Source organism: Suncus etruscus, chromosome 7 (assembly GCF_024139225.1).
Source record: "Suncus etruscus isolate mSunEtr1 chromosome 7, mSunEtr1.pri.cur, whole genome shotgun sequence".
Lineage (NCBI taxonomy): Eukaryota > Metazoa > Chordata > Mammalia > Eulipotyphla > Soricidae > Suncus > Suncus etruscus.
In genome coordinates this window covers 124,186,936-124,200,460 of record NC_064854.1, presented here as the reverse complement: position 1 = coordinate 124,200,460, position 13,525 = coordinate 124,186,936, and the positions used below count along the sequence as shown (strand labels likewise).

The following is a 13,525-nucleotide window of genomic DNA, read 5'->3' as shown; positions in this document are numbered from 1 at the left end:
CTAAATGAAAAGCACTACTGCAGATGTTGTGTGACCCCTGGCCATCACAACAGAAGGAAGGGAAAAAAGATTATTGGAAGCTTAGGTGGGTACATATTTTGTTTTGTTTTGGGGCCATATTTGGTACTTAATCTCTCCCAGTTTGGGGGTCACTGGCAGTGCTTCAGGACCATGCAGTGCTTAGAATTGAACCCAGGACTCCTGCATACATAGTGTGTGCTCCAGCCCTTTGAGTTCTTTGCCATAGCTCTTAAGTACATGGTTTTAGTTGTAGTTTCTGTGATAAAGTCATTGGAAGTTGGAGAATAAATTGAGTCAGGTCAAGAATGGAAGCATGGAAATTAGTAACAAGAGGTTGATGATGGTCCAGATGAGCACAGAAGTGGTTACGATATATCGAGATGATTGAAATCAAGATTACGTTTCATAGACAGGACTAACAGGAATTTTGGGGGATGAGAAAAGGGAGATTTCAATTGTCACTTTGAGGTTTTTGATTTCTGAGGGACGCTATTTTTTGAGAAAGGAAAGTGAATAGAAGATTGTCTTAGTTTAGATCTTTTTATATTAATTAAGAAAGTATTTTTAATCTAACTTTTTGCCTTTTTTATACACCTTTTCTGCTGTATTGACTATTTTAGGTAGTGTACTTTTTTGTGTGTGTATGTTTGTCTAGAGTTGACCCTGTCTTCCCTTTGTGCTAGGATGTCTGAATTGATTGAAAAGGAAACTGAAGAATATCGTAAGGGGGATCCAGACCCATTTGATGATCGACATCCTGGTGAGACTTGTGTTCTCTTAAGCCTGGCTCTGATTTTCGTACAAAAGAAAATTGCTTAATGGGAGTACTTTTTAAAAGTAAACCAGCATTAAAAAATACTGTTATGAGAGACCTTTTGTTTAAGGTGGGGTTAGTGAGGAAAAACTAATTCTTGGGAATTAAAGTACTCGTTCATGTATCATATAGGATACAACTAGCTAAAATATGATTACAGAGGCAGAGAAAAATGAGAAAAAATTTTTTTCTCACTTAAATCAAAAGGTATCCTCTATGCCTTTATCTTTATAGTGATCATCCTTTTACTGTTGGGAAACAGCTGAGAATACTTTCTTTTTTTTTTTTTTTTTTTTTTTTTGGTTTTTGGGCCACACCCAGTAACGCTCAGGGGTTACTCCTGGCTATGTGCTCAGAAGTTGCTCCTGGCTTGGGGGACCATATGGGACACCGGGGGATCGAACCGCGGTCCGTCCAAGGTTAGCGCAGGCAAGGCAGGCACCTTACCTTTAGCGCCACCGCCCGGCCCCGAGAATACTTTCAGTACCTTGCTTATAATTTGAAGTTGATACTTGGAAATCTAAAAAGTAGAGACATCATTATTTTTGCCATCCTATTGGTACTTGAGAGCTATTTCTGGTGGGAGCTTAGGGGGACCATGTAGTGTTGGGATTCCTGCTTAGACACTAACCTTTTGAGCTATCTTCCCAGCTCTTCCTTCTCTCCTTTCCTCCCTTCCAATCCAGAGTCTCACACATAAGAGCATGTGTTTTACTGCTGACCCACAGCCACAGCCAATAAAGAGACTTCTTGATGTCTTTTTTTGATTGTTTTTGGGCACACCTAGTGGTGTTTGGGGGCTGTTTCTGCTCTGTGCTCTGGTTACTTCTAACTGTTCAGGGTACCATGCTGTGCTGGGAATTGAACCCAGGTCTCTCTCATGGAGGACATGCTCTCAGGCTATTGAGCTCAATGTCTGTTTTTTATCTGGACGATTAAAGTATGCCTTCTCATTTGCTTATATACTTTTAGGTTTTTTGGGGGGTAGATCATGCCTGGTGGTGCTCAGGGCTTATTCCTCACTCTGTGCTCCATATGGGATACTGGGAAATGAACCCAGGTAGATCACATGTAACACAAGCTCCTTAGCTTCTGTACCATTGCTTTGGTTCCCTCATTTAGTTTTACATTGGAATAGTTAATTAGAACCATGATAACCCAGCATGCATAGGTTGTTATTTGCTGTATTATAGAACTGAAATGTGAGAAACTATCTGATAGCTTTGTCCTTTTTTTTTTTTTTGGGCCACACCCAGCGATGCTCAGGGGTTACTCCTGGCTGTCTGCTCAGAAATAGCTCCTGGCAGGCACAGGGGACCATATGGGATGCCAGGATTCGAACCAACCACCTTAGGTCCTGGATCGGCTGCTTGCAAGGCAAACGTTGCTGTGCTATCTCTCCTGCTCCAGCTTTGTCCTTTTATTGTTCTCTTTTTTTTTTTTTCCCCCTTCTTTTGAGTTTTTGGGCAATCCCCAGCATGCTCAGGGTCACTCATGCACACAGGAATCCCTCCTGCTTATCCTCTGTAGACCCTATGGAGTTACTGGGGATCAAATCCGGGTTGGCCACATGCAAGGCAAGCACCTTACCCACTCTGTTCCAGCACCTTAATGTTCTCTCTAAGGTTAGTCACCAATGAGTGGAACTTTAGTAAGACATGGGCCCATACACATTAACTTTATATGAAGCCAAATGTGGTCCTTTATGGAGATAAATGAGACAAATTTGGATGTGGAGAAAAAGTGAGAACAAGTAGGAGCAAGACTTGTTTATTTTTCCCTTTTTCTTTTCTTTGTTTTTGGGTCATACACAGCAGAGCTTAGGGGTTACTCCTGACTATGTACTCAGGAGTTATTCCTGACAGTACTTACGGGACCATATGGGATGCTGGGGATTGAACCTGGTTGGCTGTTGCAAGGCAGAGCCTTATTTACCCACTTTACTCTCTAGCCCTGCAAATTATAGTTCTATTTCTTAGATTTTTCTCGAGCTAAGTAAGCTAGACATTTCAGATTCACTGTTGTTGTTTATGTAATTTTGTTTTTGGGCCACACCAGTGATGCTCAGGGGTTAAACTTCTGGCTGAGCTTAGGAACTCTTGGTATGGGGGATTGTATGAAACGCTGGGGATGGAACCCAAGTTATTTTGACCCTGTTTATATATTATCTGCTGCTCTGTTCTAGATTTTTCTCTACTTATGACTTCATTTTTTGGGCTAGAGAGATAGAGTGGGTAGGGAGTTTGCCTTGCATGCAGTTTACTTGGCTTCAACCCCTTGCACTTCATATGAGCTCAGAACCCTGCCAGGAATGATCCCTGAATAGTCAGGAAGTAAGCCTTGAACACTTGGGGTGTGCCCAGAACCAAACAGAAACATTTTACATTTGAAAATAAAAAAGCAAGGGGGAGAGAGATAGATAGCTCATTGGGGTAAATGCATACTTTGTGTTCTGGTAACTAGCATTCAGTCTTTTTTTTTTTTCTCCCCATTTTTGGGTCACACCCGGCAATGCTCAGGGGTTATTCCTGTCTCTGTGCTCAGAAATGCCAGGACTCGAACCACCGTCCATCCTCCATTGGCTGCGTGCAAGGCAAGCACCCTATTGTTGCGCTATCTCATCGGCCCCTCGGGCTTCAGTCTTCAGCACAGCCTGCTCCCTAGAGTAATAGCAGTAGCATCCTCTGAGCACAGAGCTCTGAGTAGCACCCAAGTACTGCTAGATATGACCCTTCTCTCACAAATAAATTTTTTGTTTTAACTGTTTACCTATTTTATTACTTAATTTTTAGGAGTATCCTTAGTGGTGGAATGAACCCTCAGAGTCATTCCAGATGAAACTTGCCCCTGGAAAATGCAGAGTTGATGGTTCTGGACTTCAGTGCTACAATCAGTTCTGTTTAGGTTCAGTGGTGCTGGCAACCACTCAATTAAAATTTTTTTGTTTAGGGGAACCGAGAGCATGGAGGTAGGGCGTTTGCCTTGTATGCAGAAAGTCATGTGATTTCTGAGCGTAGAGCCAGGAGTAACCCCTGGGCACTGCTGGGTGTGACCCAAAAACCAAAAAAAAAATTTTTTTTTTACTTGGGGTCCATACCTGATAGTGTTTAATGCTTACTCCTGGCTCTGTGCTCAGAGCTCATTCCTGGAGGGACATGATCTATTTGGTTTCTGCAGCATGCAAGGCAATTCGCCTTAACTCTTGTGCTATCTCTCTAGCCCTTAACCCTCATCTTGAGTAGATTGCAAAAGATGAAGAAAGAAAATGAATGTGAGATCAGTCTGGGGATTGTTCTATTTGGTGACATGATGTTGGGAAGGATTAAATAATAATGACAAAGAGATTTCTATGTCTGTTTTAAATAAAAATTTAGAGTATGGGCCGGAGAGATAGCATGGAGGTAGTGCGTTTGCCTTACATGCAGAAGGAGGGCGTTTCGAATCCTGGCATCCCATATGGTCCCCCTGAGCCTGCCAGGAGCGATTTCTGAGCATAGAGCCAGGAGTAACCCCTGAGTGTCCTCCTTATTTTTTATGTTAAACACTTTGCCATTAGGCATAATTTAATAAAAATAGGGCCTAAGTATCACTATTAACAAAAAGGAAAGTAATCTGAGCTCCTATGACATTTTGTATGTTTTTTTGGCTACTACTGGCTTAATTGTTTGGTTGGGGTATGTGTGTCACCTTTGATACTATGGGACCCTTTGGCGCTAGGAACTGAATCTGGGGCTCTTTCATACTTTGCATTTGCTCCTGCCCTTAGAATTTTCTCCTTAACTCCTTTGGTTGGTTATTTTGTTTTATTTTTGAGCCACATCTGGTTAAACTCAGGATTTACTCTTGGCTTACAGGCATATGTGAGGAAATCATATGTGGTACCAAAAATTGAGTCCTGGTTGTCCGCTTGTAAGGAACGCTCCCTGACCCCTGTACTATCTCTCCAGCCTGCCTCTGATTCCTGAGCATAGAGTCAGGAATAAGCTCTGAGCATAATAACCAAGTGTAACCCCAAAATGAAGAAACCAAATGGGCTGAACAGTGGGTAGAGTGCTTGTCTTGCCTTCAGGCAACCCAGATTTGAATCCTGACAAACCATGCTAGGATTGATTGTTGAGAACAGAGAGCCAGGAGTAACCCCTGAGCACTGCTGGGTGTGGCCCAAAAACCAAAACCAAAACCAAACAACAAAAATACTAGATTTGTTGTACTAATGCTCAGAAAAGATGTTAAGTAGATAGCATATGTCTTAAAAAGAAGCCATTAACTCTGCCAGCCATCAATTCTTTTACTTTTATTTTATGTTTTGAGAATTCTAGATCCCTGACCTCTTTGCCTAGAAGTTAAGATGCCTTGGGTACCATATATTAGAGTTGGTGATTTCTCAGTGGAATTTTCTTCCTACCTTGACATAGATTTGAGGAAACATCTCTTTTGCTTAAGTGATTTTAGTTGAAAGAAACTGGTAGAGCTACCTTGCATACAGCCAACTTGGGTTCTATCCATAGTATTTCGTTGAGCCCTGTCAGGAGTAATACCTGAGTGCAGGGACAGGTGTAAGCATTGAATACTTCTAGGAGTGACCTCAAATCAAGAAAGAAAAGAATGAGACTGGGAACCTTGTTAGGGTATTTATCAAAAAAAATTGTGCTTTCTCCTTTTTTTCTAGCTGGGAACTTAGGAGTTTTCTTTCTCTAACTTTTATGATTCTTTTATAGATCTTGTATTTTCCTAGGAATGCCAGCCTGGGTCTGAGCTTATTTGTTTAATGCAACTTTGCTGAGTAGGTTAGTATATTGGGAGATGGAAAAAGTATAAAAATAAAAGTGTCGCACATTTTATATTGTCACTATTGTTTTTTGTCGTTGTTGTTCATACCCAGTGGCCCTTAGGGGTTGCTTCTTATAGTGCTTGGGGGAACCTTTTTGTGCTGGGGATAAAACCCAGGCCTCCTTTATGCCAAGCATGTGCTTCAGCTCTTTGAGATCTCTAAAGTGTCACTGTTATTTATATTTTGGACCATATCTATGGGTGCTCAGGGTTTCTCCCTGTTCTATGCTTAGGGATCTCTTTTGATGCTACTCAGGTGATGATGCAATGCCAGGTATTAAACCTGGGCCTCCCATGTGGCAAGTACATGTTAATCCTGTTGAGCTATTTCTCCTCCTGTCCCTGTCACTTTTAATTTTAAAGTTTTTTTTTTTTTTTTTTTTTTTTTTTTGGGTTTTTGGGTTTTTGGGCCACACCCGGCAGTGCTCAGGGGTTATTCCTGGCTCTCTGCTCAGAAATAGCTCCTGGCAAGCACGGGGGACCATATGGGACGCTGGGATTTGAACCAACCACCTTTGGTCCTGGATCGGCTGCTTGCAAGGCAAACACCGCTGTGCTATCTCTCCGGGCCCAATTTTAAAGAATTTTTAAAAAATAAAATCTGATGAATTAAAATAATGTTTTATTTATTTATTTATTTATTTATTTATTTATTTATTTATTTATTTATTTATTGCTGATGAGTACCACATCTGTGGTTCTCAGGGCTTACTCCTGGCTCTGTGGTCAGTGGTCAGTCTCTCCTGGTTGGGCTCAAGGATTGAACCCAGGTCAGCAGTTTTCAAGGCAAGCCCCTTTACCCACTTTACTATTTCTTGAACTTCCTAAATAATCTTGATCCTGGGTAGCTTCCCCCCCACCCCCCATTTGAATTGGTGCTCAGGGGTTCAGGAGCTTTGTCCTGATGATTGTTAGCAAACTGTGCTTCTAGTGATTTAATGTACCATGGGATTATCTGCCCCAGTTGGTGCTTGGGGCCTCTAAGGCCACACTTTGCCATGCTTGGTGGCTTCAAGGACTATTCCTGGTGAAGTTTGGATGATACAATGTAATGCTGGAGATTAAACTGTAGTCTACGTGTATGACATGCACCTTTTTAGTATATGTGTTACCCAAGCAAGCACATATGACATGTACCTTAACATCTATATGTCCAGCCCCTGGGTATTATTTTACTAGTACTTAAAACAATCATGGTGTTTTCCTGTGGGCCTAAGCTATTTGACTGTGATGATTTACTTACTCCTCTGTACTCTCCTTCTTTTGGTAGGTCGAGCTGATCCCGAGTGTATGCTGGGCCACTTACTGAGAATACTCTTCAAGAATGATGATTTCATGAATGCAGTAGGTTTACTCCTTACTTCTACCCAGACATCAGTAGTTACTACATCATTATTTTTTTTTTATCATTTGGTATTGGTCCAGTGGCATAAGAGTAATCATAGACTTCTTTTTTTTAGTTTTTGTTTTGTGCCACACCCAAGAAGGCTTACTCTTGACTTTGCACGTCAGGCCTCCCATGAAGGTTGCCAGGGATTGAAACTGTCTTGCCATGTGCAAGGCAAGCACCTTACCCACTTGTACTACTATTTCTCTGACCCCCTGGACTTCTTTTCTTATTCAAATTCTGGCTATGATCCTAGAGTTTCTCTTTGATGTGCATTTTGTTCTGCTGAATATGGGTAAGGGTTCCTTGGGCCTCTATGCTTATTCATGGGCAAGATGATGTTGGGTTTGGGAACTTAGGACTCTTCCTTGGGTTCTAATAACGTGGTCCCTCACAATACACAGTGTGTGTATTGGAAATGTGGAGAGGGATAAAGGTGCCTTCTCTAATGCTGGAATGTTGAGCACATGAGGGAGGAAAACAAATATTTATAGAAAGCACCAATAGCTTCTGAATAGAGTAATTGCTCATTAACCTTGGCTGTTTATTTCTATTTCTTAAATTAAAATTTTATTTATTTATTTATTTATTCTTTTTGGCCACACCTGGTGACGCTCAGGGGTTACTCCTGGCTATGCGCTCAGAAATTGCTCCTGGCTTGGGAGACCATATGGGATGCCAGGGGATTGAACCGCCGTCTGTCCTAGGCTAGTGCCGGCAAGGCAAATAATTAGTGCTCCGTGCGACTGCTTCGGCCCCTCCAAAAATTTTATTTATTTATATATTTTTTTTGTTTTTTGGGCCACACCCGGCGGTGCTCAGGGGTTACTCCTGGCTGTCTGCTCAGAAATAGCTCCTGGCAGGCATGGGGGACTATATGGGACACTGGGATTCGAACCAACCACCTTAGGTCCTGCTTGCAAGGCAAACGCCGCTGTGCTATCTCTCCGGGCCCTCCAAAAATTTTTTGATGGTGGGAGGGAATATGTAGCCATGATCAGTGGCTACCCCTAGTGTAGTACTCAGGTTTGGTGCTGAGACTTCATATGACTTGGTGTCAAACCTGTGCTTCCTATATACAAAGCTTGTACAAAGCTTTGAGTTATTTCCCTGATCTTTTTTTTTTTAAATGAAGATAATTCTATATTTGTGGTTTTTATTAAAAATTAAAGAACCATGTTTTACAAACCAGGTATACACATTTTTTTTTCTGGGGAAGGCTCATATCTGGTAGTGCTCAGGACTTACTTCTGGCTGTATACCCAAAACTGCTTCTGGTAGACTCGGGGGACCATATGGGATGCAGGGGATCATACCTGGGTCAGCTGCATGCAAGGCAAAAGCCTTACCTGCGGTACTATTTCTCCTGCCCTAGGCATATATTTCAACACCAATCCCACTACCAGCGTTGCTCCTAACTGAAGCCCCAATCCCTGTTCTTCTATTATTTTCCTTTCTCATCTTCCTTCCTGCCTTGATTTCTTCTCCTCCCTTCTCCCTTGGCTTTGGGTTAAGGGTGATCAAGGAGAGCCCTCCTTTACTATATTATATTTCCTCATTCAGTTACTCCCTATACCACAGATAAATGAGATCATCTTGTATTTATTTCTTCTGGCATACTTTTCTTTTTTTTTTTTTTTTTTTTTTTTTGGTGGTTTTTGGGTCACACCCGGCAGTGCTCAGGGGTTACTCCTGGCTCCAGGCTCAGAAATCGCTCCTGGCAGGAACGGGGGACCATATGGGACGCCGGGATTCGAACCGATGACCTCCTGCATGAAAGGCAAACGCCTTACCTCCATGCTATCTCTCCGGCCCCTGGCATACTTTTCTTAATATGCTATCTTCCAGTTCCAACAAATTGCTTAATCTCATAGTTCCTTGCAGCTGAATAGTATTCCATTGTGTATATTACCGTATCTTCATAATCTGTTTGCTTGTTACTGGACACCTTTACTGATACCATATCTTAACTGTTGTACTCATGTATTGCTGCAGTGAAGTGCAGTGTGCCTGTCTCCTTTCAAATAAATGTTTAAATCTGGGGGTAGGTTCACAAAAGTGGAATTGCTGGGTCACATGACAGCTCAATTCTAAGTTTCCTTCTTTCTCCCCCCATTGTCCCTCCCTCCCTACCACTGCACTGTGCTGTCATTCAGTCCTGATCTGTAAGTTTGGTCTTTGGACTTCAAACAATCTTGATCTCTCCCTCCCCCCTCCACTGCTGCTATCACTCTGGCCCGTATCTGATAGTTTTTGAACTTTGTGCAATTCCAAACAATCTCTCTCTCTCTCTCTCCCCCCTCTCTCTTTTTCTCCCTTCCTCCCTCCCTCCTGCCCACCACCTCTACTTCCCCTCCCCCTCTCTCCCTCGTCCACTGCTGTTCTATGACTTTAGCCCTAATCTGATAGTTCTCTCTCTCCCTCCCTTCCTCCCTCATTCTTTTCCCCTTCCCTTCCCCCTTAGTTCAAACTAGTGGTTTAATGCAAGGGTCTGAGAATGCATTACTTATTACTCAGGTCTTCCCTTGCTTTTTAGACCCTATGGTGCTTGTGGACCTCCAGTACTGCACCTGGAGATGTTTGGGGGAACTGTTGAGTGCTAGGGATTACTATGGGTTCAGTCATATACAAGATGTGCCTTAATCATTGTACTATTTTTTTGTGTGTGTCGTTGTTACCCCTTACTTGGCCACATCCAGCAGTGCTCAGGGATTTATAAATTTATTAATTACAGACCTTCCCGTGTGCCAGCTGCAAGGCCTTCGCGTGCCATAGGTTCGCCAACATGGCTCTAGGCAATCCTTTAAGGATAGTATCAGGGATTGAACCTAGGGTTTTAGCTATAGCTACACATGAAGTGGAAGGACTTTCTTTCTGTAATCTCTAGCTCTCATTTTATTTTGCTGTTAATTTTTTGGGATGATTTTTTTGGTTCACGCTGGCAAGCCATAGGGAATTGCCTCCAGTGGTACTAAGGAGACCATGTGGTGCTGGGAATTGAATCCAGTTCTCTTACATACTCAGCCAGTAGAATTATCTCCAGCTCTGATTTTTATTATTTATTTATTTATTTATTTATTTATTTATTTATTTATTTATTTATTTATTGGGTTTTTGGGTCACACTGGCGGCGCTCAGGGGTTACTCCTGGATCTATGTTCAGAAATCGCCCCTGGCAGGCCCTGGGGACCATATGGGATGCCGGGTCCTTCTGCATGAAAGGCAAACGCTCCATGCTATCTCTCCGGCCCCTTTAATTTTAAAAATTTATTTCCTGGGCTGGAGAGATAGCATAGCAGTAAGGCAGTGATGGCTAACCTTTTTGAGCCCGAGTGCCCAAACTGCTGCACAAAACCGCACAAAATTTCCTCAAAGTGCCAGCACGTCAGTTAAACCTTAATAACAAGATTTTAGTATCACACTCGCCTACTGCCTCGCTGCATATCTTTTTTTTTTTTTTTTTTTTTGGTTTTTGGGCCACACCCGGCGGTACTCAGGGATCACTCCTGGCTGTCTGCTCAGAAATAGCTCCTGGCAGGCACGGGGGACCATATGGGACACCGGGATTCGAACCAACCACCTTTGGTCCTGGATCGGCTGCTTGCAAGGCAAACGCCGCTATCTCTCAGGGCCCATCCTCGCTGCATATCTTAATTGAGGACCTTCCTGCATGCCTGCTGCAAAGCACAATGGCACTCGTGGTTTGCCATCACTGCGGTAGGGCGTTTGCCTTGCAAGTAACCGATCCAGGATGGTCTATGGTTTGAATCCTGGCATCTCAAGTGGTCCTCTGTACCTGCCAGGAGCGATTTCTGAGCGCAGAGCCAGGAGTAACCCCGAGCGTTGTCAAATGTGACCCAAAAACAAACAAAAATATTTTCTTTGCCTCTTCTTTATATTGTTGTTGTGATGACTAGGGATTACACACATGCCTTATTGTGATGCTTACACTATATTTTTAAATAATATCTTTATTTTTTTATTTATTTACTGTTTTGCTTTTTGGGCCACACCCGATGACCCTCAGTAATTACTCCTGGCTCTGCACTCAGAAATCGCTCCTGGCTTGGGGACCATATAGGACGCCAGAGGATCGAACCACGGTCCGTCCTAGGTTAGCGCGTATAAGGCAAGTGCCCTACCGCTTGCACCACCACTCTGGCCCCAAATAATATCTTTATTTAGCTAATACATTTTTTTTTTTTTTTTTTTGGTTTTTGGATCACACCCGGTGGTGCTCAGGGGTTACTTCTGGCTGTCTGCTCAGAAATAGCTCCTGGCAGGCACGGGGGACCATATGGGACCATTTGGTCCTGGTTCGGCTGCTTGCAAAGCAAACGCCGCTGTGCTATCTCTCCGGGCCCTACATTTTTAAGCTGTAATGCTCACCAGGACTTACATATCAGGTTGCAGAGCACGTTGGGGCATGACCTCAAAGCACAAAGTTAGGAGCAGCCTCTGAGCATTATTAATTAATGGACCACTCCCCTCAAATTTATATTCTGTATAATTATATAAAAACACAATGTTGGGGCCTGAGAGATAGCATGGAGGACTAGTGCGTTTGCCTTGCATGCAGAAGGATGTGATTCGGCATCCCATATGGTCCCCCTAGCCTACTAGGAGCGATTTCTGAGCAGAGTCAGGAGTGGCCCCGAGTGCTGCTGGGTGTGACTCAAAATCCAAACTAAACCAAACCAAATTAAAAAAAATCAAAACAATGTTATTGTTATTCATCATCAGCAATCTGGAGTAATGTATTCTGCTTTAATTCTTTGTTGTTGTTGTTTTACGGGCCGAGCACAACTGCCCTTGTCCTGGAGAGTGAGTCTGCTTTAATTCTTTTGAATCAATATATGTGAAGATAAGGATTTCTGTGTGTGAATTCCCCCCCCCTTTTTTTTTTTTTTTTTGGTCACACTGTCAAGGCTCAGGGGTTATTCCTGGCTCTACGCTCAGAAATCGCCCTAGCAGGCTCAGGGGACCATATCGGATGCCGGGATTCGAACCAGCAACCTTCCACATGCAAGGCAAATGTCTTACTGCTGTGCTATCTCTCCGGCCCCGAACCCTTTGATTTTTAACTTGTATATTGCTGAATAATTTTGAAAAGTTTTTATTTATTTATTTTTTTTTTGGGAAAAGTTTTTATATTTTTGTGGTGTTGGCATTGAACTCAGGACCTTACACATGCAAAGCAAGCACTCTTCTCTTTTGCTTTCTTTCTGGTCTTTTTTTCCTCCTTTCCAATTCTGGAAATCCAAAATTTTAAGCTTCTTAAAGATGGGGCTGGATAGGGCATTTACTTTGTACGCGGCCAACCAGTGTTCAGTCCCTGGCATACCATATGGCACCCTAAGCCCTTTTAGGAATGATCCCTGGGCTCAAAACCAGGAGTAATCTCTTAACATTTCTGGGTGTGGCCCCCACAAAGAAATAGCTGCTTCTTTTTCTTTTTCTTTCTTTCTTTCTTTCTTTTTTTGGTCTTTGGTTTTTGGGTCACAACTAGCAGCACTCAGGGGCCACTACTGGCTCTACAATCAGAAATTGCTCCTGGCAGGCTCGGGGGACCATATGGGATGCCAAGATTCGAACCATCATCATGCAACCTTCTACATGCAAGGCAAATGCCCTACCTCCATGCTATCTGTCTGGCCACAGAAATAGCTTCTTTTATTTTTGGTTTTTTGGGCCACACCTGTTTGATGCTCAGGGGTTACTCCTGGCTAAGTGCTCGGAAATTGCCCCTGGCTTGGGGGGGACCATATGGGACAATGGGGGATCGAACCATGGTCCTTCCTTGGCTAGCGCTTGCAAGGCAGACACCTTACCTCTAGCGCCACCTCACCGGCCCCCAGAAATAGCTTCTTAAAGAAGAAAAGTTCAATAGGCTCAGACATATTTTTGTCTTGTTTTGTTTTTGGTTTGTTTGTTTTTGAGCTATACTTGGCAATGCTGAAAAGTTACTCCTGACTGCTCTGACTCAGGATTTACTCCTGGCAGTGTGCGGGAGACCATATGAGCTGTGGGGGATTAAACCTGCATTGATTGAGTACAAGGCAAGCATCCTACCTTCTGTACTATCACTCCAGCCCCTTATACATATTTATAACAACACTTAGTTTTTATTGCTAGGTTTAGTATTGGTAATATAATTTTATTGCAAGCATTGGGAATATATTAAGAATTTATTAGAATTATCAATTTAACTGGAAAGTTATTCTTTTCTTTATAGTTGGTAAATGCATATGTGATGACGAGCAGAGAACCCCCTTTAAACACTGCTGCTTGCAGACTCCTTCTGGACATCATGCCAGGGCTGGAAACTGCTGTTGTTTTTCAAGAAAAGGTATTTTCTAAAAAGAAGTCATTTTATTTTTAAATTGAATGATGATCTGTGTACTTGTTAAAATAATTGTTAGTTTTATTATAGAAGTTGTGTTATAGAAGTTAAAAGTCAAGACAAATAAACA

The 13,525-nt window shown here is 42.6% G+C and overlaps 1 protein-coding gene across 1 annotated transcript in view; it reads left to right on the top strand.

Annotated features, from left to right (window-relative positions):
* DCAF1 (DDB1 and CUL4 associated factor 1) overlaps positions 1-13,525 on the top strand; it is a 92,971-nt gene that overhangs the window by 12,419 nt on the left and 67,027 nt on the right. Inside the window, exons 2-4 of the mRNA XM_049776682.1 lie at positions 705-781; positions 6,936-7,009; positions 13,288-13,401. Coding sequence (XP_049632639.1) covers positions 705-781; positions 6,936-7,009; positions 13,288-13,401 — 265 coding nt within the window. The remainder of the gene's footprint in view (positions 1-704; positions 782-6,935; positions 7,010-13,287; positions 13,402-13,525) is intronic.